We start from the raw sequence: 25,856 nt of genomic DNA, 5'->3' as shown, positions 1-25,856 counted from the left end.
AAACGTTGTTGCTATGCATGTATATGGATGGAATAAAATTCCAGATCTGTTGGAAATTTTTATTTTGATGTGGTGTCATAATTAAACTTAAATCCTCAGGATAAACCAGTGCTGTCTGATCTTTCTTTCGCACTACTGTATATCCATAAAAAAAAAAGTTTGCCATTCTAGGTCTGATTGTGATGTAACTCAATTTTACGCAAGTAACAAATGACTGAGGCTGATGCAACAGAGACAGAGGAACTCAATGTACCCTTGCCTGTGGCTATAACATGGCAGGGTATTAAGTCAGAAAGGAATGAGATAAAAAGTATCAGGTTGAGCAGCGGCATGTGTGGCTTTTACATTGATAAGGAGTAATGTATTAATTTTTGGCACTGGCCAATCAGGTAAAGAGACTGAAATAACAACTTGAAAGATAAGATTTTCTGAATCTAAGACAGCAAATATTTCATAACACTGAATACCCTCCAGTTATCTTCAATTAAAAAGCTTCCAATGAAGCAGAGCTGTGCAAAAATATGTTCTAAAATTGACTCCCTGATGAACCTTATCAGACATGTAGACAATCTCTACAGACTGCTACAGGGAAAGGTAAAAAGATAACTTGAATGTTTTATTGAATATTTAAAACATATTCAACTGTTATTCTGTCCAGGTCTGGCGTATAGTTACATTTTGGCCATGGGTCACTCGCTCTGCTGTTTGGCTTGTCGCTGGTTGACTAGCTTCCTCAGGTGCTGGATGATGGCAGATGGCTTCTTGTAGATCATTCGCCGGTCTGCCTCTTTTATGTGAATGTGATTGGCTGATGGGTAGGACTCCTCCAGAAACTTCTTTTGAAGCTTAGCTACCATCTGGTGCAGGGAAAAAGATGATTTACTATGGGTTTCACACAATAGTTACTACAGTATTGTTTAGTCACTGTACAGGACTTCGAGTAAACATTCTCACCTGGTTTAAGTGTTCTGGTACTTGCTCGTCAAAGGAATCTCCAGTGATCATACTCACTGACACCCTGCTGGAGAGGGGCTTAAACTTTGTGATGTCCCTTTAAAAACAACAAAATATAAATATGCACTCTGTGTAGCATTTCAATCTTCGTTCTGACTTCCACATTCTACAAGGAAATAGCAGGACTGGGGAAAAAAAGCTATCTACGTATGTTTTCCATACCTTACTTGAGCTGCACTTTCATTCAGAAAGTAATGCTCATCTACAGCACTGCTTTGGTGGGCAGGGTTACTTAGTAGGTATTTCTATGAGGGACAGAGATGCAAAAAAAGGAATCAGTCACTACACCAAAAAAATAAATGAATGAGTATTTTTTGTTCAAGTGCCATACACCTCAGGGCTTACAAGACACTACTTACACATTAGCTTCAGAGGCAAGACAAATCAAAAAGAAAGCATGCTAATACATGGTACTGAATACATGTGTAAAACATACTGTATATCAGATACAACTTTACAAATACAGCATATGATATTCTCATACGCTAATGGTAAGTATTTGACAAAAACTGAGCTATGTCAAACGTCTTGTATGTACTTGTTTAATATTTCTTCTGATCGTTTTCTTTATAATTTGCAAACAGCAGAGACCTAAAGTAACTTACACTTCAAGGCAACTCATTTCTACATATTAACTGTAAACCACATTTAGAGAATAACTCTGCAAGTTTCCAGTGGATAGTTTTTTTGAGCAATTCCAATAAAAGGTTGGCTCAGTAAGACTATTGGCAGGCATGTTAATTGACCTATTCCTCAGTCATAGCAGATCCGCCTTTTTTTAACTTCACACAGCTCCCATCCCATATCACCACATACTGACAGTTTTGGCGCCTTTTACGTACACCTAAGAAACATTGCATCGCTCTCATAGATCTGTTTTGCACTTTATCACTTTTTGCGTGTCTGCAATCAGCCCAGATCCCTATAGCGTAATTCTAAATCGTAAAGACGCAAGATTTAAACAGTTGGGTTGAGTAGTGTAATCATGATCTTTACCAAACTTAACCTTTCTTAGAATAGCCCTGAGACAGAACTGCTGACATCTTCCAAAGCAAAGAAAGATATAATTCTCTAACCTCTTAAATCCACCCAAAATTTACGAAAAAAAAAGGAAAATGAACTATAGCGATTGCTATAGCAAGACACTTTGAACGCAGTGAAGTCGGTGCCCAGCTCCTTCAATGAAGAAGCTCCAGGCAGAACACTATAATATCCAATCTGAAATCTCAGTCTTGGTTCTCTGATTCTGTAGCTCAGAGCGAGGAAAGTTCACCACGCTACAAGAATAGATGTGAATTCTCAAACTGAGCAGAATTCCCCTTCAACTGTATCCATCACCCACATGTGATGAGACCAAATAGCTTCGGTGCCGTTAACGTGGCAGCAAACAATTCTGCTCCAGTTCAATTAAGCAGTGGTTACAGAACATGCCCTTGAGAAATGGACTGCATGCTCTATTGAGTTCGGTGAGCTGTGTGTGTGTACGTTATAACCTTCACTAGCCTGTCTACAAAACCTCTCTCTGTCCTTGGAGAATTCAAGCACAATGATGTCCTTATCTCCTTGGCAACAACTGTAATACTTGAAAAGCTGAAATAGGTCCCTCATCACTACTGCCATCAAATCGTGGGTGCTGGCAGCAGAGAACAAGGCATCTTAATGAACTGTTCGCATTCATCCCGAAGCACACACCACTGCATCATACAAACAGATGCAGAAAAAACATTTAATGCTCAACGGATGTTAGAAATGTCACTGAGCGTTCACAGAGGGCCACTAAAGTGTAAGTTGTTTCTCCGAACAAAAAAATTAAAAGAAATTTAAGCAGGACCGTATGGTTAAAATGTAATAAATGGCTGAAAATGCTATAATCTCTATTTGTCTGTCTCCCTAATGGACCCTACATGAATGCTAGAGGTTTGTTTCAACGCTAAAATAAGATGTCAGTCTATAAAGCCCTTTCTCGTGTTACCAAAGATACTGGCTCTTGTTCGTCACCGGAATCCATTACTCCTCTTCTGGCTAAGATGTTTTCCATTGCAAGTTTGAAATTACTACAGGCCTTTAAGACAGACAGAAGTGCCACAACTGTATGTTTTTTTTAAACAGATTCCCAGCAGATATGAGCAGTGCAAAATAAAATCCCTCCCCTGTAGAAAAAACTCATCTGCAATCCACAGCAAAAAGCTTGTAGCTTATATTTACAGCCTCTGCCTCAGAAACTGTACGACCTGTCAAAAGGTTGAGTTTCCCAATATATAAGGCACTGAAAGATACAGTGCATCCGCGGCTTCATGTCAGCTCCAGGAATTGACTCAATTTTCATTTATTTAAAAATTATGTTTGGTGTCATATCATGCCAAATTCACAGTCTCTGACAATATGAAGAGAAACGCTCCTGCAATCATCATCCTCTCATATCTCTGCTGAGGAGGAGACAGGATTATTCTCACACTAGCACCATCCTGTGGTTGTAGAAGAAAAATGGGAGGGGTACATTTAAAATGCCTGAAAAAATATCACCCTCCCTCCATATTTTTAATTAGGTTAAAGAAATCTCAGAAACTGTCTGAGCAGAGGAACAAAGCCAAAGTCTTGTCTTCAGACCATATAAATAAATCTATGGTATGATAGAAGTTTGCTACACTGATTACTTGTTATGTTTATCCCTAAATCCCCTATGAATTATTCTTGAGCATGACACAACATAAAAAAAAGGATTTCTGCAGCGTTTTCTTTTGCATTTTTTGAACAATCAAAACCTTAAGACATGCTTCATTGCAATTTACGGGTGTGCGCGCATGTGTGTGTGTGTGTGTGTGTGTGTGTGTGTCTTTGTGTGTGTGTGTGTGTTAGCCTGACCTGGCGCTGGATGACCTCCTCTGAGACATTTTCGCCTTTGATAGTCGGTTCAATCGCCCCCAGGATAATCAGCATGCGGCTCAGCCCTGTAGCTGCGGAAAACTGTCTGGCTTGCAATGACGGCAACAGCTTACCATACCTGAACAATCACACACACACACCCATGAAACTTCAGCAGGAGACAAACTAAAGTTTAAAAAATTTGAACTACTGGTTTCAAAGTTGCATCCCTTGATGTTTGACCCATGAAGGGGCAGAAGAAATAAGCTAAAAACAGCACACTGACATAATACGGCGTTAGGCATTATAGCTAACATGTTAATAAATAATTTCTTATTTACAAATCCAACAGGCATGGAGTAAACATTAATAACTAAGCATTCATTTGGTGTCAAGTTTCTTTCAACCTGATGAATGAAAGTCCACATCCACTCTCCTATTAACTCTATTTTTTGTCTCCATGAGTTCCTAAAGGAGAATATTCAGTTCTAGCTTGCTAAAAGCTTTATTTTCACCATTTAGTTGCTGACTTTGTTTGTCTGTTGTATAACAACTTCCAGTCAATTCATCAGAGTTTTTTCACCGAAAACGGCCACCTGCTACTGTTGGACACAAAGCTGAATAGAGTTTGTGGACCTTGAATCCAAAACAGTGTGTTAAGAGTTGTTAAAAGGACCAGAGACGTAAGGGAGACTGCAAAACAATCAATCAAATCAACCATCAATTCCAGAGAGTCTCTATCATTGGTTTTCCAATAGTCTTTAATGTACTTGAATCTTTAAACATAAGGAAACTGTAACTGACCAAGTTAGTCTTGATTTTTGCTACGTAAGAACATCCTAGAGGTCTGAGTGGCACCACTACAACGGTGATTTTATGATTACAATAGTGTCTGAAGCAAAGTCATACATGATATTTGCCTTCTTCAAGTCTTTTTGAAGCTGAAATCTAAAACTTTCTCTTCGAAAACATTTGCCTGGGGAATGAGAAATGGTCTTTTTTTTGGCAGATGAAAGAAGAAGAGCTGTGGGATTTTGTAACTCAGGAGGCCCAATCGGTCTCGGCTCACTGGTGCTCTGAATTGGCTGGTCTCAGCCTGTGGAGCCCAATCAATAGTGCCGCGTGCCTGCTGCCGCCATCGCCGTGCCGCGAAGCCTGCCCCTACATGCAGCCAACAAACTGTAGATCAGCCCCCGTGCATCAGGAGACGCTCATTCCTGCCCCTGTGTTCTATCAGTTTCTCTCTGCTACGGTATATTCAATCCTTCAATAAACTTCAGTACCTGGTCAGTAACTATGAATCACCTTTTTACTGTATCAACTTATATGCTATAGGCCTAATAATGTAAGCTTAATGGGGATGCAACTAAGGCCTAGTTTCACTATTGATTAATTGGCTGATTTTTGTACTAAATAAGTGATTAATAGTTAAGTCTATAAAATGACAGTAAATAGTGAAAAATAGCCCCCTACCAATTTTCCAAAGCCCAAGGTGATGTTTTTAAATTGCTTGTTTTGTCAAAATAACAGTCCAAAACCCAAAAATAATCAATTTACGATCATATAATGAAGAGAAAACAGGGAAATCCTCACATTTAAGAAGCTTGTTTGGCTTTTTTTTTTTTTTAACCATGCTAGTAGATGTCAACGATGATGTCGGCCTGTTGATTCGTCCACCACTTCGGCTGAAATATCTTAACTTCTACTAGATGCATTGACACAAAATCTAATACTGACTTTGGCAATCCCCTGACCTTCCCTCTAGCACTGCCACGAGCTTGACATTTGTGGTTTTGTAGTGAAATGTTTCCATAGCTATTGGATGGACTGCCCTGAAAATCTGTGTTGCTACAAGGTTAACTTTATTCATGTTGGTGATTTCATCGGAAATTTGAATCTGTCCCGTTCTTGCGTTTTGTCCAAACCCCTGGAAAACTAACGAAATTCCCACCAGCGTCAGCAATACTTTGTATCTAGCACTACTGAACAATTGTAAGCATAACATAACATAATGCTTAACCCACACGGTGAAGATGGTGAACATTACTTGCTAAACATCAGCAATTTTACCATTGTCATTACACATTTTGCCATGCTGATGTTAGCGTTTAGCTCAACACACCACGGTGCCTAAATACAGATTGATTGATTTTTCTTTCAATTGACTATTCAGTTAATTGACTAATTGTTTAAGCACTAAAACTTCATAATATTACACGAGTTGTAACAGTATCTTCAGTCACAGTCCAAACCAGTAGCATTTGCCACTGTAAACTGCATCTTACAACAGGCAGGCTTCAGCAATGTTTCACTGCCATTACATTGGTCATATCAAACCTACATCATAAACATGCACTTTTCATGTGTAAAACAACCCATTTCACCCGTTGTTGATATGACATGTTGCTACCCAAAGAACTGTAGCTTGAAATATCAAGCTCTGCTCCGGCAAAGCATTTCAGCACTGATTGTTCGGATAAAGCTGATAGAAACAGCGGAGAATGGTTGTTCAACTGCAACAAATGGCTGTGTGAGATAACATATCTGCCATATTCATGTTACAAGAAACGCTCCCTACAGGTCAATAATGGATATAGGCAGAGGGGGAAAAGAAACAAGTCAACTGTTCTAATATTCAGAAAACTTTTCAGATCAGACCTCCAGAGAGTGACATTTTGACATTTTCATCTTCCTTGCCACAGTTTTCCCTTGAAGTCATTCTGGCAACACAATTTAGAAATGACTCTTCGACCTGACTCTCAAGGGACCTCTCAGTCTCTGCACATTTTCCACCTGTCACCCTTTTCTTACCCCTTGATTCCAAAAATAAAGGGAAAAAAAACTCTCTCCCTATCAGCCCCCAAGTTTGAATCTGGTCAAATCATTCCTGGCTCTGGCATTGAACATTATTTCAAGGATTCTCCAGCCACCTGTCCTATTCCCTCCTCTTTTTTCCATTTTTAATTCTGCCCCGGAGTGAGGATTATGCGAAGCAAGGCATGCGTGTCAAAGGGAAATTTAGTGGGTAAAGACAGCCAAGATTGGCGGGATGAATTAAACAGATAACAGGAGGAGACGAAGTGGGGGAACCATGTAGAGCAAAACGCCTCACCGATGTTGGTCATTTCAGAGGGGCTCTTTTTTTTTTTTCTCCCCACAGGAGCGAGGAGGCAATATCTAAATTAATAAAGTGATGAAATGAGTTTGTGCCGTGGACTTTCTGCTGTTTGACTTTCCCATCTGGATTAGTGCAGGCTGAATGGACGCTCTGTTACTTTTGTTACAACTGCGCAATTCACTGTCGGAATTTGGCCCTGTAGTGATAAGGCTCCCCTCCTCCTCCTCATTACCATCTCATTTCATATGCAGGGCCTCTGTTACCTGAGAGCCTGCTCACACACAAAACACGAACTATTACACAGGCTTCCGCCAACTATTACAATGAGCAGAGAACATTTAAACATGGACTATTACATGAGGCTCAACTAACTATTACGGCAAAGGAACATTTTTAAAAAACTGGTTACTTGCAAAGACTTTCAGAGACTATTACAAAAATGAGGGCATATGGATGTGGACAGGTACATGATGCGGCCTCTGGCTCTCAAGTAGGCAGGACAAACTGACCATATATGGAAGAATTCTAATCTTTATTGACTTGTTACAGTCGAAATTCATCACAGCTAAAAGTGTGACTTTATAATGACATGGATGGAACATTACAACCTGAATATAACATGGAGCCTAACACAGGGGCTACAACCCCAATCAAATCTTCAATCATGGTGTGCACGTGCTAAATGGTTCAAATGGTTATTCAACAAAAATACGGTCATGACAGACTGTAATAAAACCCACGTTCAATTTGCTAGATTTTGCTATGTAATTGCTGCTCCAAGCTTGATATAACTGTAAAACCAATCACATGCAAACAGATATCATTGTTTTCCAAGATAGCCGTGGACGTCTGGCCTTATTGCCCAGTGGGACTATGCTGACTATGTGTTAAAGATGGGGGTTATGTTTGCTACCTGTCAGCACATCCTATCAATGCAACATGTATACCTTCTGCATCACTTTTCTTGTTTTTACAGGGGCGAGGGAGGTTTCTATTTTTTTCTCTCTCTTTTTTGCTCTGTTTGTAAATTCCACAGAGTGTAAAGATGAGAGACATAATCAGGGCGAAACAATAAGCTTTAAAATGACCAGAAAGGTCCAATCTGACCTTTCTCAAAAAGACTCAACTAACCACTTAACACTACCCTCAGGCAGAGTTACTGAATGGAGTGACATGCTTGGAGTAGTATACTTGGGAGTGATCTTATTGATGATTATACAGGTATTTATTGTGTTGGTTTGGTGCCAGTATGATGTTGTCTTCTCACCTGCATTTTTGCTATTTTTACATCAAGGACTACGATGGAAATAAGTCTTAAACTTTATTGTGTTTCCCTTGACATTTTTGTATTTGTGTGCGATTTGATGTCCTCCCTCTCGTAATGTCAACTAAACTAAACTCCACTAAAGACTACTTCTCAGTATTATCTGATATACTGTTGTTAACATTCATATCTAAGGTGAGGGTATTAATATCAACATGCTTTGGACACAGTCACCATTAGGTCTTTTCCACTACAGGAACTTAACAGCCCACAACCTGGAGGTTCCCAAAACCTGCTCCTCTAAGAACACGTGGAGCACGGCTCTGCCTTGCTACTGTGTTTTACAAACCAGAACGTTTTGGATACACGTGATGAAAAGGCGAAACAGGGACAAACGTTTTTCTTTTTATGTTGCCTACTAGGCGAGTGCCCAGAGCGGCGCTAATGTAGATTTTCCTTTACATTTACATGTCATGACCGAAAAGCCCCACCCACAGCTAATTTACAGTATTTTTCAAATGAAAAACATTTTAAAAGGCCAAAAATAACAGTCTGTCACAAATTTAAACACTGTTCTAGTTTTCACTATTCCATAGATCCGATCTCGTTGATCTGATTTGACATTTTCATCATCCTTTCCTCAGTTTTTATGCAGGTTTTTATGCTTTATCTGTTATAGTGAAACACAGTGTTACAAGAAAGACAATACTAAATTGGACTTTTATGGAACAGAGGCAACCAGCCAATTCATAGTACAAGATTTACTGTGTAAAATATTATGTTTCTGTATTGTAGAGTATGAAGTACAATACTGTTCACATACTAGTAGTTTTACAGTAATATACTTTGGGACACAGGCACTATTGTATGGTATCACATTTTGCCAATTTCAAGCAGAAAAAAATTAAATTAAAAATAAAATACAAAAAAGTATAATGAATCATCCTTTAACTGTAACTCTATTGATTGTACACCTTCATTGTTTATTAGTCCGTTTTTATGTTTGATTTTCATACTTTATTTTTGCAGTTTTGTGGTTGTAACAACATTTTCTCCATTGCAATAATTAAACTTTCACTGTATTTTATGTCAACAAGAGGCTGTTAAATAGCCTTTGGAGGCTTAGGATATCAAAAGAATGAACCACTGCTGTTCACTGAGACAGTTACTGCATTGTCGTTACACTCTCTATTATTATTTGATTATTAACGGATTTAAAACTACCCTGATTCTGCTTCTGAGAATAATGAAAGACAACTCAAACATGTATTCTAACTTCCTTAATTACTGTACTTTCCTACGTTCCATTTCAGGACTATATCTGCTTTATTAGTAACCTAACCATTCTGTTTCACGTCACTCATTATTTGAAGTGCTGAATAAATCTGAGATGTGGACAGTAACTGGTCTTGAACCAGACTTCCTACTGTGGAAGATCAGTTATACTCATATTATATACATATACGGGTATATATATAAATATATGTATATGAGTATATGTATATGTATATGTATATATATATATCGTTTTAACTTTGGATCCCAGCAAACACAACATTTTTAGTATTTACAAATTAATTTTAAACAGGAGATAAACAGAACTTCAAAACTGTCTGTACATAGCACAATTGCAATTCAAAATGCAATACCCAATTTGAACACACAGTGTCACTCTTGTACCATAGCCCAGGTCAGGCTGATTCCAGCATCCCCTGCCTGTTCAAAGCCTTCCTCTCTGCATCAATAAGTTAGAATAGACTGGGGCAAATAAACAGGGGCCGCGCCAGCCCTTCTTCATTAGTGGAACATAACCACAATAGTTACGCTTACAGTTGTTCAAATTACAATTAATTGGCATTTCTGACTTGTCTGGGAGTCTCGAGATGAGGAGGGAGGATCTTGGGGGGGGGCAACTTAGTCAGGAGAGGACTGAGGGACTAGGCTGACACACTGGGGGCCAAAACAGAACATAGTATGAAGCATAATGAACCACAAACTATTGGAGCATGCAGGGTCAGATAGAGCAAATCCCGGTCAGATATTAAACTTTATGTTTGTGGAATTTGCCTATTATAAGTGAGTCCTGTTTTTTCTATCACTGAAGCTGGATTATGATTGCACAAAATATAATGTAACATACAAATATCATTTTCTAAATTTTAAATATATTCTCTACTAAAATTTGCTTCACATTTTCAATGTGTTTACTTTTTCACTAATTTCTGCAAAGTTTGACAGGGATGAAAAACTTGAAATTTTATTCGGTTTATCTCATAAATTTTTATCCAAGTCCATCAATAGTCCCTGGATCATGCTTTTGCCAGACTGCAAAACTGCATCATTTTATTTCCCCATCCAAACTGTTTCTCTTTTTCCTCTCTTTTTCCTTCTCCATTATTCCATCTCCTTCCCTGGGCTCTGAGGGGGAGACTAGATATGTCATCACTGGCTGCTATTGTTTACAAATGAAGGCAGAGGAGAAAGAGAGAGCAAGCTCAGAGAACACATAATGCCAATTAAAGAATTAAATGTCGTAGAAATGGAAGGTACAGTATAGGCGTGGAGAGGAGAGGAGAGGAGAGGAGAGGAGAGGAGAGGAGAGGAGAGAAGAGAAGAGAAGAGAAGAGAAGAGAAGAGAAGAGAAGAGAAGAGACTATGTTATGTCTGTAAATCTATCCGCTAACAAAGTGCTGTGGGAAAGGATAGGAACACTCCTCTTGTCCCTGATATTAAACCCTGTCTGGCTTATAAATCAAAGCGAATGGAGCAGTTGTGTGACTCTGAATGGTCGTCAGTCAAAGTGACAGTCATACGCTGCCTGTCATACAGACTAGGCTCCAGGTGAGCCGCAAAACATGCCCATCTGCTACACACTGCAGCAAGCTGCGTGGGTAAGTTTGTGTGTAATGCATACATACAGTATGCACCTCTGTAAATGTTTGTGAGATCAGGGCCATGTGTGTGTCCGTGCACAGGCCTTGCTGAGCATATTAATGACAGGTAGGATGATGAATGGGACAGAAAGTGTTGTTTTCATTGTAAGACTCATAACTCAATCAGGCTTCCATCCAGGCCTGCAGCCACCGATGTTATGGCCACACTGAGAGACTCATTACCTCATACGCTCCCTCAGCAGCCACGTAAATGCATCAGGCAGTCACACACACATCCAGTATACTGTGGATTTATACAGCATACACAACATACTGTAAAGGCTAAAACAATCTCACTTGAAATTCTTCAGCTACATACCTGTAAACACACCCTGACTGCAGGCTTTGTGTCTCAGCATCAAACTCAAAGTCTTCAAATTATCACCAAAGTAAAAAAAAAAAACTACTGACAACTATTGAGAGTTCACTTAAAAGAAGTGAATTGCAGAGGGAAGGGATGAGGAGACTTTCAAGGGGTGCTCCTGTGAGGACTGAGTTGCACTAAACACAGTAATGGTACATTAAAACGGAGTTTGCCAATCAATCAGCATTCATTAAATTGAAAGGACCATCCCATTAGAAGAGAGAATTCCCCACTGTTTCTGCTCTGTGAGCAAATATATTCCCCATGGGGTAAATTAGTTTAATACTCCACACACACACACACACACACACACACACACACACACACACACACACACACACACACACACACACACACACACACACACACACACTCAACTGCAGAAAAACAGGAGACACACACACATGCGTGTAAATGCAAAGCTCAATTCCTTCTTTTAATTACAAGATGAGATAATTGTCAATTTAATTAATTTAGTGATATTTATTGGAAACTTTGATGGCATTTGTCTAAGTAAATTCTTTGACCAGTGATGGTTATCTAGAGAATCCAGAGAGCCTGATTATTACCATAAAGAGTACACAAGGTGGCCAAAAGTATGTGAACATGTGTTTTTCATAGTTCGGGCTTGGCCCTCAATGCTGTTTTTCAATACAAGTCGAGACACTCACACCAAGCATAGCTATAAGCAACCAAAGCCATGCAAGCAGCGCTGGCACAATGCAAATGGTTTTCCACAGGGCAACATGCAAAGTAAAATAAGTCATTTTCCTTCTCTTAAAACTGATCCGCTGACCACATAGCACGGAATATGTCCATATTTTGTAGACCAATTTTTATTGAAGAATAGAAATGCCAACAACAGACAACTGCATTTCTAACAGCTGCTTCACAATAAAACCCTCCAGCTGGTCCATCGAAAACTCCACCAAAAAATGATTACTTCTTGGGGGATTTTATGCCTTTTTTACATAGGTGACAAAAGAGAGATTACAGGAAATGTGGGGAGAGTGAAAAAGACATGCATCAAAAGTCCCTTGCAAGATCTGAACCAGGGCCATCATGGTTCATGGTCAATGCCTGGACCCCTAGGCCACCAAGATGCCCCTGCCCTCGGAAACATTTAATACGAAGCCGCAGCAGAAAATGTTCAGTTTGCATTCACATTAACTTAGGACATCTTCGATATGCCTGCAAGTGATGAGTTAACAGCAGTACGGCTGATATCTTAAAGTAGGAACAGGCATATAGGAATAAAACTAAACTCAACACCACAAACATTCGGTTAGAAGCTTCAAAACTTGAGAGAAACTTTGAAAAACGGAGCTTCCTCACTACGGACCAGCACAGACACACATGTTGGGCCGTTCAGTTTAGCGCATATTTGACTGGCCAAGACCATCCCGGGTTGGTTGGCCCTGGTCCCAAGTAGGACCATAAAAGCATGGCTCAGTACGACTGTCACCTGCTATGGAGATGTAGTGGAAACGTTTGCTTTAAGCTTGCTGCAGATCGGTACAATTTAAGCAGACAAATGACGCCCACTGAAACACAGCTGTAGCTCCCATTAAGGGAAATCTTAATGTTTCAGCATACAATAATATTCAACAAAATTGTGTGCTTCAAACATTGCCGCAACAGTTTGGGGAAGGCCCATTCCAATTTCGACATGACAGTGCCCCCATTCATTAAGCGAGGTCCATCATGTGAAGAATATTGTGGTCTGTCCTGAAGTGAGGAGAGGTAGAGCTTCCTCTGCTTGTGTTGGTGAAACGAAGAGTGACAGCACCGAGTGACTCAAACCACTGGCTCCCATCCTGAATGCAATTTGTCCAGACGTACACTGGGGCTTCTCCTAATCTCTGATGCTAGACGCACTGCTCGGTTTTTCATCAGGAAGCATTATCTATGCCTGCAAGGAAATGAGACACATGCTGCGACGTCTGCAGAGGAAAATCCAAAATAAGAAAGTTGACCCCTTACAGCAAGTGCACACAAGTGAATGCCTGCGTACACAGACACGCACACACACAAGCACGCAGAAATACCATTCTCAGGAGATGATGGCCAATCATTCTGTAGGACGTAACAGAACTAATTTTGGGAGCAAGCCTCTGTTAATGAGCAGGTCTTTGATGTGTAAATCCTCCGGTCCCAGTGCAAAGCTGATACAGTCTCCCCAGAATCCTGCTCAGGTGCAGCCGTGCTCCCTTCTGCATTACTTATCTTGTTTACCAAATACTATAAAACCTCCAACAGCTAATAAACCTGTATTTAAGAGAGAGAAATACAAATCTATATGCAACCTTTCTGAAAAAAAAAAAAAAAAAGGTACGAAAGGAAGAAAAGCATGCTAAACGCCAATAGCACTGGGATGCTCTAATGCATGGTGTTGTGCTACATCTCTTGTATATACATACTATATATCCCATTCCTGTTTCTATTTTTACTCCCCCGTGGAAATCGGACACCAATGATAAAATAGTTTTTTACGAAATAAGTGTAAGTCTTTGGTTCATTTCATTTCTCCATGGCTTCGCCACAGAGTAATTGGTTTGTGGCTGCACTGTCATGTACTCAGCGAAATGAATGCCTTTTAATCAGTGGATAATTGGACACACACCCCTGATAAATGGTGCTGCTCCACTTTGAGTCACGTACAAATTAGGCCATTTTCAGGGATCCATTTCTTATCTTGCTTGACTTATGCTTATGTAAGCTGCAAGCTACTATGGGTGGACAGAAGTATGAATGCACTTTATTCATGGAGTCAGAGTCATGCCTAAAATTGGATTATTTGATTTTAGCATACCGTTTTCTGTCATATCAGAGCACATATTAACTCCTTGGTGGTGACTTTAAATCGTAGCAAAATAAAGTATTTTTTGAGTAAGTAGAACTACTTCACTGTTACTACCAACACGTGGCCTGGTACTACCATGGCTAATAAAAAAGAAATTGGCAAATATAGCATTGCACATTCTTTGTTTAGTAGCTACATGGAAAATCAATATTGTATCAATATGTTCAGATAAACAATTCAGACAATTCAAAACAACTGTGGGTTCCTCAATGCTCAGTGTTAGGGCCATTATAGTTTATTTTGCACGTAAATGATATCTGTAATCTTTCACAAAACAATAACAGTAATTTAATTTAATTTGCAGATAATAGCAATGTATTTTGGTGTGGTACAAATGTAAAAACTTTTGGACAATGTGAAAAGAAAAATGAAAAGTCTTGAGTTTCAATTCTGTTGGTTTGATTTAACAAATGATATTGGCTTCAGGAAGTATTCATACCCCTTCACTCCACACACTTTATTGTGTTGTAGATCTTATTTTAAATGGATAAAATTGCCATTTTTGCCCATCAATCTACACTCAATAAACTACAATGAAAACACGATTTTATAAATTCTAGTAAATTTATCAAACATCAAAAACTGAAGTCTCTTATTTGCAAAAGTATTCAGACCCTTAATTCAGTACTTTCTAGAAGCCCCTTTGGCAGCAGTTACAACTTCTCTCTATAACCTTTGCACATCTGGATTTGGGCAGTTTATAACATTCTTCCTGAAAGATATTCAGGCTCTGTTAGATTGGATGGGAAGGGTCTGTGAACGACCATCTGTGGGTCTCCCCACAGATGTCCTATGGGGCCAACTCTGGGCTTTATGCTTCAGGTCATCGTCCTGCTGAAAGGTGAACCTGTTGTCCCAGTCTCAGGTCATGTGCACTGTGGAGGGGGTTTTCTTCTAGGACCTCTCTGGATTTGTCTGCACTCTTGATTCCCTCAATTCTGATCAGTCTCCCTCTCCCTCCAACCACAGTTTGGAGTGCTACAGCAAAAGGTCTGAACACTTTTGTAAATAAGACATTTCAGTTTTTTGCAAAAGTTAAGGTGTGTGAATACTTTCTGAAACCACTGTATCTCTAAATTTCAGCAAGCCTTAATACATCATCTTTGGTAATCTGGTAACAAATTTAAAAAGCAAACTTTTAGTTTTTAAGTGATGTTAAAACTGATAAGAGTCTGAAATCAAAATTTTGGAAATGATTATAGATAAACTATGCTGGAAACCACATATAAATTATGTTAAAGCAAGTCTATCACAATACTGTATCAAATCTTCAATATAAAAGACTTTTTCAATCCAACTTCATTATACATATACTGTATTTTTCACTCATACTACCATATATTACTTAAACTAAATTTCAAATGACAGATACGACTATTTTGAAAGAGAAATATCTACTGTAACTGACAGAAAACACACTACAGAGATTTGTTTCTTATGTAGCCATTGCTGCTGGGCTGTCAGCTACAACTAAAAGTTTATTTTATTCAGAAGAGTTTCATCTCTTCTGGAGTAAAATACCTTTAAATGATTACACACGACATGCTTCACTTGTAAACAATCTGAGGTAGTGTTACATATTTGACACTTCTACCAACATTCTTCCTCTGGGTTATCATTAATAACAACCCATCCCCCTGTATGATAATTAACGCATAATGAGATATATGCTGTAACAATGACTACCATTGGACATATATCTCGCCTGGAGGATTAAAGCAGTGTCATGACAATTCTGTCAATCAGTCAGTCCCAACAAGCGTCACAACCCTCGCTCTCCCCTCATCTGTTTCATGCTAAAAGAGTGCTATCAGCTAATGAGTTTCTTTTGCCTTCCATTAATCATGCTAATGCGCCCCACCCAGCAAAGATAATCAACTATTCTCACCATAAAAGCCAATAAGGGAAAAGTTTGGAGCTTGAGTCATGAAACATGCTAGTGTCTCTGCCTCCCTTCTCTTCATCCTAATCCTCTTTTTTTCTTGATAGATTTCCTTTTCTCTTCTCCTCTTCCCTGCCTCTCGCTTTTTATCTGCTCTTCTCTGCCCTTCAGAGCTCCTTAATAGCCTCTTCGCTCCTTTCCACGCTCCTCTTTCTTCAATCTTCTTTTCCATTCAAGTTTCTCACATCCCTCTGTAGTTTTTGCTTCTTCAACATCTTTCCATCTCCTCTCTTCTTTCCTTTCATCCTCTGCTCCTTCCTCTCTAACTTTTTTCCCCACCTCTGTCCTTCCTATGCCCCTGAATCCTCCTATAAACTCACCAGTAGTCCATCCACTGGTCGTCGTCAAAAACGTCCTCTGGGATGGGATCGATCAGCACCAGGTCTGACACTTGCCTGAGGACAATGAGAGGACACACATAAATACACTCAGATGAGGTAAGACTCATTGACCACCCTTGTCCTCTTTACCCTGCACTCATTAAGACCCAGGCCTTAATAAGTGTTAGATGGATGACATCATCCTGTCTCTCTTCTTGTAGATTTGTCTGTCCTGTATCCCCACAGGAAAGATAATCAAATCTACACCAGATCCAGGAGCAATATTTCCATTTGGAAAGGTGTCATCCACTCAACCACTACTTTATTTTCTCCCTTTACGGCACCAACATCGTGCCTGATTAAATACTAAATCTTTCATTCCTGGTACAGGCCACTCGTCACATTAATCACTCTGTTTTCTCTGAGAAGGCTGAGTTATGGAGGATGATGGGAATGGACACTGGAAAATATTTTGTATAAGTGTGAGTTTGAGAGGCACTTGTATGCTATAAAGCCATTTTTAAATTAGTGATCTAGACTAAGGTCTAGACATCAAGATTTGGTAGACCTTTAAAGGAGTCTGGTGATATCGTATCATTATTTTGGCTGGACTGCAACAGTGAGGCCAACTCTATAAAGGTGAATGTCCGTGACTGAGTGACTGAGTGATAAATAAAGTGAAACCATTGGTCAGCCAAATGCCACGTGACTGAGTGCGGACATTACACCATTGGTCGGCTGGCTGAGTGTTAGAGTTTCCCCTTTGGCCTTTGCTCTTTCAAAATCAATTTGCTCAAACAGTTTCTATTGCGTCATCAGGGGGCGTTGCCAACTTAAAGGCAACGCCCCCTGATGACGCAATAGAAACTGTCGCTAGATTTACTGACTTTTCACACCCCTTTACCCATTTTACTTCACAAAAGCACCTAGCAACAAATCTAGCAACTTTCTGGACAAACCTTAGCTACTTTCTGTAGAAGAGAGTCACCATTATTGCTCCACAGGAACAAGATCAGGCTTTCCCTCCACAAGCACACCTTTCTATGCATCTCATTAAATTGACTCAACGGCAGCTGACAGAGATGTGATTGAGCTTCTAACTTTCCCTCTGAGTGATCATTCACTCAGAGGGAAATCAAAGCACAGCTGTTGTCGTTAACTTATGTGTATGGTGATTTGGTCAGATGACGTTATAAAATCAGGATCTTAGCAGTGCAGAGCAGCAGCTTGGAAATGGCTCAGCAATGAATGCTGGTTAACATGTCGTCTTAATAAGCCGCGTATCATTCACTATTTCATACTTGTTCCGTTGTCTGACAACAGAAACAGAAAAACATGTAGATGAGAACAGCTTTATTGGGAATTGGGCTGTATTAAAATACTTTATATTTGTGCTCAGATAGTAGGAGAGAAGCAAACAGATAAAGGGCAGCTGGGCCACACACTAGGTTTTGACACAGTCTTGTTTATTGTCAAAAAATCCCATGAAAAGACCAAAACCAACAATAAATCAATCCAACTTACAAGTAATGTGTGTGTAGACTTCCACTGTTGTCCAAAAACTATTAAAAACAAATAAATGAGGCACATTGTTGCAAAGTCGACATGTTCCTTCACTAACTTACACACTGTAGTTTATTCAGTCTCTGTTTGTTCAGCAAGAACCAGTGAGCTTGGGGCTAAGAGCCACATACAAAGTATTGAACAATGGACTAACACATTGTTGGTGTGGGTCCTCTCATGGGACTTGTCAACAATAAGGAGAGTGTACGCCAGCCTTATCCTTTAACATTACTACATTTTGTTTGTGCCTTTAGTCAGTCTGCCTTCTCGGTTAAAGCTGAAACTCAACACATATTAGAGAACTGAACACATACTATTTATTTAGAATTTTTCCTTCCATGCTTAGTCTATCTGTTTGTATTTGCTATCGGCTGTCACCATTTTGTCCTTATGTACCTACATGCATGTGGGTTTTTCCTGTGGCCCTCCTTCTCATTTTAATATTGCTGAGCATGCTCCTAAACTATTGAAGTGATTTTGGAGTAGCTAATTCATCACAGTTCCTTGAAGAGTAAAATATTATGAATAAGTTTTTATAGTTGGAATTTGGCATAAATCTGATTTTCAAAATAGATTAATTAATTACACTTTTTTATTATTAAACTGGTATTTCAGAAATTAATTACTAAACTTTTCATAAATGTTGGCAGGAATACTCGTCAGGGAAAAATTAAAAAAAGAATGGTCACCATTAAAGTATGTGTGGCCAAGATATCCTGGTTTTAAGTCTCTAGTATAAGTCAAGCTCCAATAGCACTGTGTCAGACATTTCCCATAATGCAACCAATAATGTCTTTTCGTTCAACCCTCCATTCATGGTAAATGCCCATGTCTTTAATTCCATGGCTCTGGTTTTTAACACAGGCTTTTTGTTACAAATTCATGGCTCTAAGCCCAGACCAAGACAATCCCTTACAACATCATCAGGGTTATCTTCTCAAACCTGACGAAGCTCCTCCAGGGCCACAGTAGCGCACCTCACAATGACTTCCCCTTTAATTAGAGTTCCCCTTTAATTATTCCCATTGTACAGTACTTACACATCGTGAATGTGGCTGTAGAACCTGCCATTGAGCGCACCAAGCTCGGAGCCCACCAGGATGAAGGGCTTGGCTATCCCGGCCGCCTGCAGGAGTCGGTGCAGATCATCCACCATCCTGGAAGACCACAACACTCATCTGTCTCGGCACAAGAACCAGGACATTCTGCAAACTGGGCCAGGAGGTTTATTTATTCTGCAAGGTGGGACTAGGACACCCAACATGAAAGATGAATATGACAGGCCATCATTAATCTCGTTAATCTCTGATCTGCTCGTTGACAGGTTTATTAAGAACCCGGTGGAGAGTCATTATTAAGATGCAAAAATGATCTAAAAAAGAAGGAGGAAGGGTAAAAAAAATGAAGATGTGTTACAAATTCTATACTATAATTATAATAAAGAATATTAACAACTGAATGAAACTTAAAGTGAGCAACATTTTAGTTCTCTATTCAATCACTTTCCAAACATGGCATCAAAATAAAAATTACTGGTAAAACCCAAATGACAGGATTAAGGAGGGGGCTGCTAGCTCTTCTCCACTGCAAAAAACCACAGGATAAACAATCACCAGCAAACTTATATCATCAGAGGGAGCACCAACATTAGATGAGATTCAGCAGCTCCTCTCTGAGAGCCATCTGTGATCCTAGGTTTGTTGTGCTATGTTGTACTTGGGATAGTTAGTACTGTTAGTGGGAAGGATGGACCAGCATGCAGGCACTGATATTTCAGATCAAAAAAAAAATATTCAGACTGGCCACAAAGAGAAACAAAAGCTAATTCATAAGGTTTATCAATTAGGTTCCTCCGCAGACAACTAGTGGGGAAAACCTTCACAGTAAACATAACACTGGCCCTCCTCTCTGCTCAGATTCAACCAAATGCTGCAAAATTGACAGGATGGTGCTTCACAGTACAGATAACAACCCAAAATATACTGCAAAGGCAGCCCAAGAGCTTCTCAAGGCAACGAAATGGGATATTCTTCAATGGCCAAGCCAGTCACCTAACCTCAGGATGCTTTTCACTTACTGACGACAAAAGGCAGCTGCCGTAAAATCCTGGCAAAGCATCTCAAGGGAGGAAACTCAGCATTTGTTGATGTCCATGGATTCCAGACTTCAGGCAGTCATTGACTGCAAAGGATTTTCATCCAAGTATTAAAAGTAGTCCTTATATTCATAATTATGTTGGTTTGTTCAATTACTTTTGAGCCTCTGAAAATTAGGAACTATGTATAAGAATGGCTGTAATTCCTAAACAGTAAATGTGATATTTTTGTCGAACCCCTTGAATTAAAGTTGAAAGTCTACACTTCAATCACATCTTGATGGCTTTGTTTCAAATTCATCGTGGTGGCGTACAGAGGCAAAATTACAAACTGTAATGTTGATCAGATGAGCTACAGCATACATACCAACATTGACTCAAGGAAATTACATATTGGAAATGGCTGAAATGGGCTCCATGACATGCTAATAAATCAAAACTGAGGTGTCACACTGAAATTATGAGATTTCATGAGATTTAATGCTAAGTAGTCATCAGACTCCTTGAGATATTGAATTCTGGGAAATTGATTGCTTGCATCTCAAATGGGTGGCTGCCCGCTTTCTAGGTCAGATGGCAAGGTAAACTAAACGGCAAACACATCTGCTCATCCCTTAGGCAGATTTAAGGCTCGACTAACACTTTACCATGTCAAAGACAGGAAGATTACAGCCCAATGCCACAGCAGTGTGACGCAGAGCAGGGCCGGGCAGTGGTGTGTTCAGCAGAGGAAGGCAATACAGAAGGTGTCCATGCACACACGGGTCTCTGCTGGCTGAAACAGTCCTAAAAAGTCCCAAACACCCATTTTATCGAGAAAGAAAAATTGATTCCCTATGGGCATTTACTCTGCTATGGCCGGACTGGCTGTACTGTAGTGCAGCAAAATGTTTTCTTTTTTTAACTTGAAAAATGTGAAATGATCAAAATAATCAACAGAAAATTGATTGGCAACAATTTTGATAATCAATTCATAATTTAAGTTAATTATCAGCCAATATGCTAATCATTCATTCCAGTTTCTCAAATATGAAGATTTGTTGTTTTTTGTCTGTTATAATTAATTGTAAATGGAATATCTTTGGATTTTAGATTGTTGGCACCTATGGTTTTGAAAATTGTACTTTAGATATTTTCTGACGTTTTATAGACCAAACGCATAATTTATTCATCGGAATAATAATCAATCAATGCATCTGTAATGAAAATAATGCTTGCGAGGATGTGCTACTTTTCCCTGTTCTAGATCTTTGTAAACTAAATATCTTTGGGTTATAGACTGCAGTTCAAAGAAAATAAGCTGTATGAAGAAATCTTTTTGGACTCTGGGAAACTGTGATGGGCATTTTTAACTGTTTTCTGCAATTTTTAGACTGAACAATTAAAGGTACTCTCTGGAGTTGTTAACCACTAGTAGCGCTATAGAAAAACGTTTTTTATGAGCAGGTGCCTATTTGGTTTTCATTATGCACGTGCACGAGGACACAGGTGATGCAATCCTTGAGATTCATCAGCAGCCTCTGTTGATGATGAGAAGGAATAAGATTTGCTGTTTCTCCTCCCACACACAACCCTGGCGCAGTCCCAAACAATTTTTCCTCCTATAGCCTTAAGCTAAAGAGTCGCGAAACTGACACAAGCAATACAGTAGGTCACCATAGAAACTGAAGAAGTGCCATTACCACAAGCCTGTTTCATGTAAAGATTGCTCCAAAGTAGATTTTGGCTTCCCACAATCAGCACTTATCAGATCCAGATTCACCTGCAGCACACACTAGAGTTTGGCCTGCATCTAAATCATCTAAATCTTAAAATTGCTAAAAATTTTACAAAGTCAACAACAACAGATAAACAAAGCAGATGGCCCTGCAAGTGTAAAACGGCCCTCTCGCTCATTCATAAACCAGTTCACGGCAATGAAAGAACTGATTTTCAACTGACAGCGCCATTATGTTCACAATGTAGACTTGTGTACTAAAGAAACTACATGTTAAAGGATTCAGAATGACTGCCAAATGAATAGTATTCTCACCGTCCTGATGTTGACATGCCCCAAACTTTCTCAGTTCCTGTGGTTTCATTCTGCATCAGCCGCTTGCTGAATCCCAGTCCCATTCTGTCATAGGTGCAAACCTGAGCAGTGTGACAAACAGGGACATCACAGGTTTTGAAGGTTTTTTAAATAACACCATGTTCCACATAAACATGAGATGCTCTCTGTAAGGACCCTGCCCCTTTCCTATCCTGTACAGGCACATTGATGGCAGCGTAACACTGAAAAATAAGATACATATGCAGGTGTAAACAGAGAGCTGTAAGTTTGTTTTTGTAACTGCTGTTGTGATGCAGTTGTTCAGATGGATCTAGGCCCTTACTGAACAAGCCTGTGACCTCATTTGGGTCACATTTCAGACAAACAACATGGGGCAGGCTGTCAGCCCCGACTTTCTGCTGTGCTGAGTCCTTGTTAAGCAGACACGATGTGGCAAAGCCACTGCAAGGCCCTGACAAATAAACGAGCTGCATTAGTACTAGCTGATTCCACAGAAAGTTCCCCACAGTGGCTTTTTCTTGATCAAAAGCAAACCAATGGCAGTATGCTAACTCTCCCTCAGTGTATCTTATGAATTTGATTTATCTGAGACAGAGGAGGACAGAGTAATAAAACCGTAATAATATTTTGATAAGTAGTTTCAAAGTACAGGCATTCAACACAATCCAGTCATTTCCCCACCTTTGTTAGTGTGGCCACACTTTCTTGGACATGAAACCAAATGTCTGAGGACATTCCAGTTGGTGCATCAAGTATGACTAAACAAAAAAAAAAAAAATGGTTAGGCTGAGCTCAGTTAAAAAGACACAAACAAGCCACATAAAATGATTCATGGCAGATTAAAAGAAAATGTTTTATACCAACTGGCTTCCCTTTTCCTTTACACAGAAGATGCATCTTTTGACCCAAACTGACATCAACAATCTGGCCATCTGAACATAAGAGGGAAAAGAGTCAAACATCAGACAAAGATAAGACTTCAGAGAAGATTTCTCATTCAGCTTTAAGAACTTCATAAACCTGCTGGCAAACTCCAAAGAAAGGCTGTTTAACACACTGAATAAATATATGAAAACCTGCTTTGCAGGTAAATAGAGAACTAAACTGAAAGGAACAATGACTTTATTAGACTTAGCTAAGAGAACCTTTGGGCAAGAGCATCTGTCCTTCTCTCTGCAGCGATGCATAGTTGAGGAATGGAGGGATGATGATGATTAAAAGTAAACACTTTCCAATGTTTATGAGCACAGAACTGCAAGAACCTCTGCCTTTAGCTTCAGACTGGTTGTGAAGTCTTTGATCTGGATCCTAGATTATGTAGAGAAGAAAATGTGATGTCAACTCACACATTAACCTTGAATTGGAAAAAAAATATATAAATATATTTCATCTACATTTCGCATACACTGTGCAAAACTTTGAGGCACCTTAGATGTTTAGATTCTTATTCATCTAACAGTACCATCAGGCAGGCGTCTGATAAGTCCCAAATTAATTCTGAAGCATGACAACAACCCCAAACATACAGCCAGAGTCATGCAGAAGTGTACCTCGGAGAATTGGTGATGTTTAAAAGGCAAAGCGTAGTAACACAAAATGTTGATTCAATTTAGCTGTTTTGTGTATTACACTTTGTATGAAGTTAAATGATGAATAAAAACTATTGAAGATACTATTTTTGAGAGCATCCTCACTTTACTTTAAGTGCCCAAAACTTTTTCAGAGTACTGTATATATTCACATATACTTTTAACCAACTGTACATTCTTCTTATCATTTCAGCACTACTGTGTATTTTAGTAAAAGATTTGAACCTCTCACAGATAATAGTTATTATAATTGTTATTTTATTGTCTTGCGTGTATGCCGAGTTAAAGAACTGATGCTGATTATTTGTTAGAATATTGAAATATGATAAGGTGGGATGTCAATAATCTATAAATAAGCAAAAAGTGATTAAAATTGCTGATTTTAAAGGGAGGTTGGCTCCTCTTCGCTCCGTACAAAAATAAGGAACGCTTTCGGATACTGTTTAATGCTCCGATCACTATGACAGCAGGAAAAAGTCAGTAGTAGGCGTACTTTGATGCCAGCATCTGATTTGAACAAAGGCGGTTTGGTCAGGTTAGCTTTTGGAGTCAGACAGCGAATGCTAGCTAACAGAGCTGTCTAATGTAGGCCTAGCTATCAGCAGCTGGCTAGCGTTAACGTTGCATACCTTTTTATTGGCATTAACAGTTTCATTGCTTGATGCTTGAGCTTCCGTTCTCCGACGCATTTTGAAATAAAATAACTGATAAGTGTACTGAATGAACTGAATTGTAGCAACTTCCTGGTGGAGGTACAGAAGCCGGCAGGAGACAAACTTTCCCTTACGCGTTGTATTGGACTGTAGCCGTCCCACTACAAGTGTGTGTGTGTGTGTGTGTGTGTGTGTGTGTGTGTGTGTGTGTGTGTGTGTGTGTGTGTGTGTGTGTGTGTGTGTGTTTGTGCGTGTGTGCTCGTTCTCATTTGTCAGTCTTTTCATCGATCAATCGATTTATCAATCAAAAAAAGATAACATTTTAATAAACTCTCCACTGTCACAATTAGTTTTACAACTCACTGTTTCTGAACTCTGAAATGTCACTGTTTAAAACCCTTTATGTAAATAATGCCAAAACTAAAATTGTTTTTTTTTTGGCGGTTGTTAACTACTGTATCCAAAAGACATACAACATGACATCATCATCATCATTGTTATTAGTAGTAGTAGTAGTATTGTTGTTGTTGTTTGTTAAGGTAAGCATTTATTGATATCGTTTGTTTGTTTGCTTTTTTAACCAACATCCTCTCTCTATCTTTCCGTAAGGTGCATTTAGGATTGGAGCAGCACAACTACTGGCCGGTGGAGGTCGCTGTATCCCGCAAACTCATCCTATGGTCCTCATCATTCCACATCAGACTTTGTTTTAATATCTGACACATTCAAATATAAAAATGACCCTAATACAAACTGGAGGTCATTGACTAAATATGTGGAAAATGTAAACTGCATATTGATATAACCAAACAGCTGAAGATAATCAGGATCTAGGGGTGTGATTGCACGTCCCCTGGCTCCTCCTGGAACGGCCAATCAAACCCTTAGCATGTGTAACAACGCGTTTATGGTGGGCAGGGCAGCTGCTTGTAAGACAAGTAATATATGCAAATGTGCTCTTTTGAAGCAGTCATCCATGTGTGGCTCGCCAAGGAGCGCTGTTTTGCGTCATTCAGGGAGTGTGACACCCATACTGATGATGTTCGGCATCATTCACATGGACTTCCACGCAGCACTTGTTGCGAACTGGGTCTGCAGTTTGGCTGCGCTCCATGTCTGTAACCATCTTGCACATTTCAGACACCTGAGAGACATCTAATAATTAAGGTTAATGGTTTTAAAAAAGATTCAAGTTTTAAGCAATCCATGACATCAGAAAAAGG

The 25,856-nt window shown here is 39.4% G+C and overlaps 1 protein-coding gene across 2 annotated transcripts; it reads right to left on the bottom strand.

Moving 5' to 3' along the window:
• Window positions 1-68: 68 nt before the first annotated feature.
• On the bottom strand, window positions 69-24,795 carry si:dkey-122a22.2. Of its 2 annotated transcripts, none has more exons than XM_040118370.1 (11): window positions 24,610-24,795; window positions 23,537-23,699; window positions 23,252-23,323; window positions 23,073-23,149; window positions 22,371-22,471; window positions 19,284-19,400; window positions 16,681-16,755; window positions 3,877-4,015; window positions 1,177-1,259; window positions 955-1,051; window positions 69-857 (listed from the first exon to the last, which is right to left on the bottom strand). In XM_040118370.1, exons 1-11 carry the CDS (start codon window positions 24,667-24,669, stop codon window positions 690-692), a joined length of 1,152 nt encoding a protein of 383 aa, XP_039974304.1. In that variant the 5' UTR covers window positions 24,670-24,795; the 3' UTR covers window positions 69-689. The 2 variants fall into 2 exon arrangements, with proteins under 2 accessions (XP_039974304.1, XP_039974305.1); XM_040118371.1 differs by having other exon boundaries at window positions 23,624-23,699.
• Window positions 24,796-25,856: the final 1,061 nt, after the last annotated feature.

This window comes from Xiphias gladius, chromosome 22, assembly GCF_016859285.1.
Source record: "Xiphias gladius isolate SHS-SW01 ecotype Sanya breed wild chromosome 22, ASM1685928v1, whole genome shotgun sequence".
In the NCBI taxonomy this organism is placed as follows: Eukaryota; Metazoa; Chordata; class Actinopteri; order Istiophoriformes; family Xiphiidae; genus Xiphias; species Xiphias gladius.
This window is presented reverse-complemented; position numbering and strand designations above follow the sequence as displayed.

What these genes read in the sequence shown, in the direction of transcription:
- si:dkey-122a22.2 (XM_040118370.1), bottom strand. Translation starts at nt 24,669, where the DNA reads ATGCGTCGGAGAACGGAAGCTCAAGCATCAAGCAATGAAACTGTTAAT. An exon ending in ACAGATGCTCTTGCCCAAAG is followed by an intron (nt 23,324 to 23,536) that starts GTTCTCTTAGCT and finishes TCTTATGTTCAG; the next exon opens with ATGGCCAGATTGTTGATGTC. An exon ending in TACCAGAACACTTAAACCAG is followed by an intron (nt 858 to 954) that starts GTGAGAATGTTT and finishes TCCCTGCACCAG; the next exon opens with ATGGTAGCTAAGCTTCAAAA.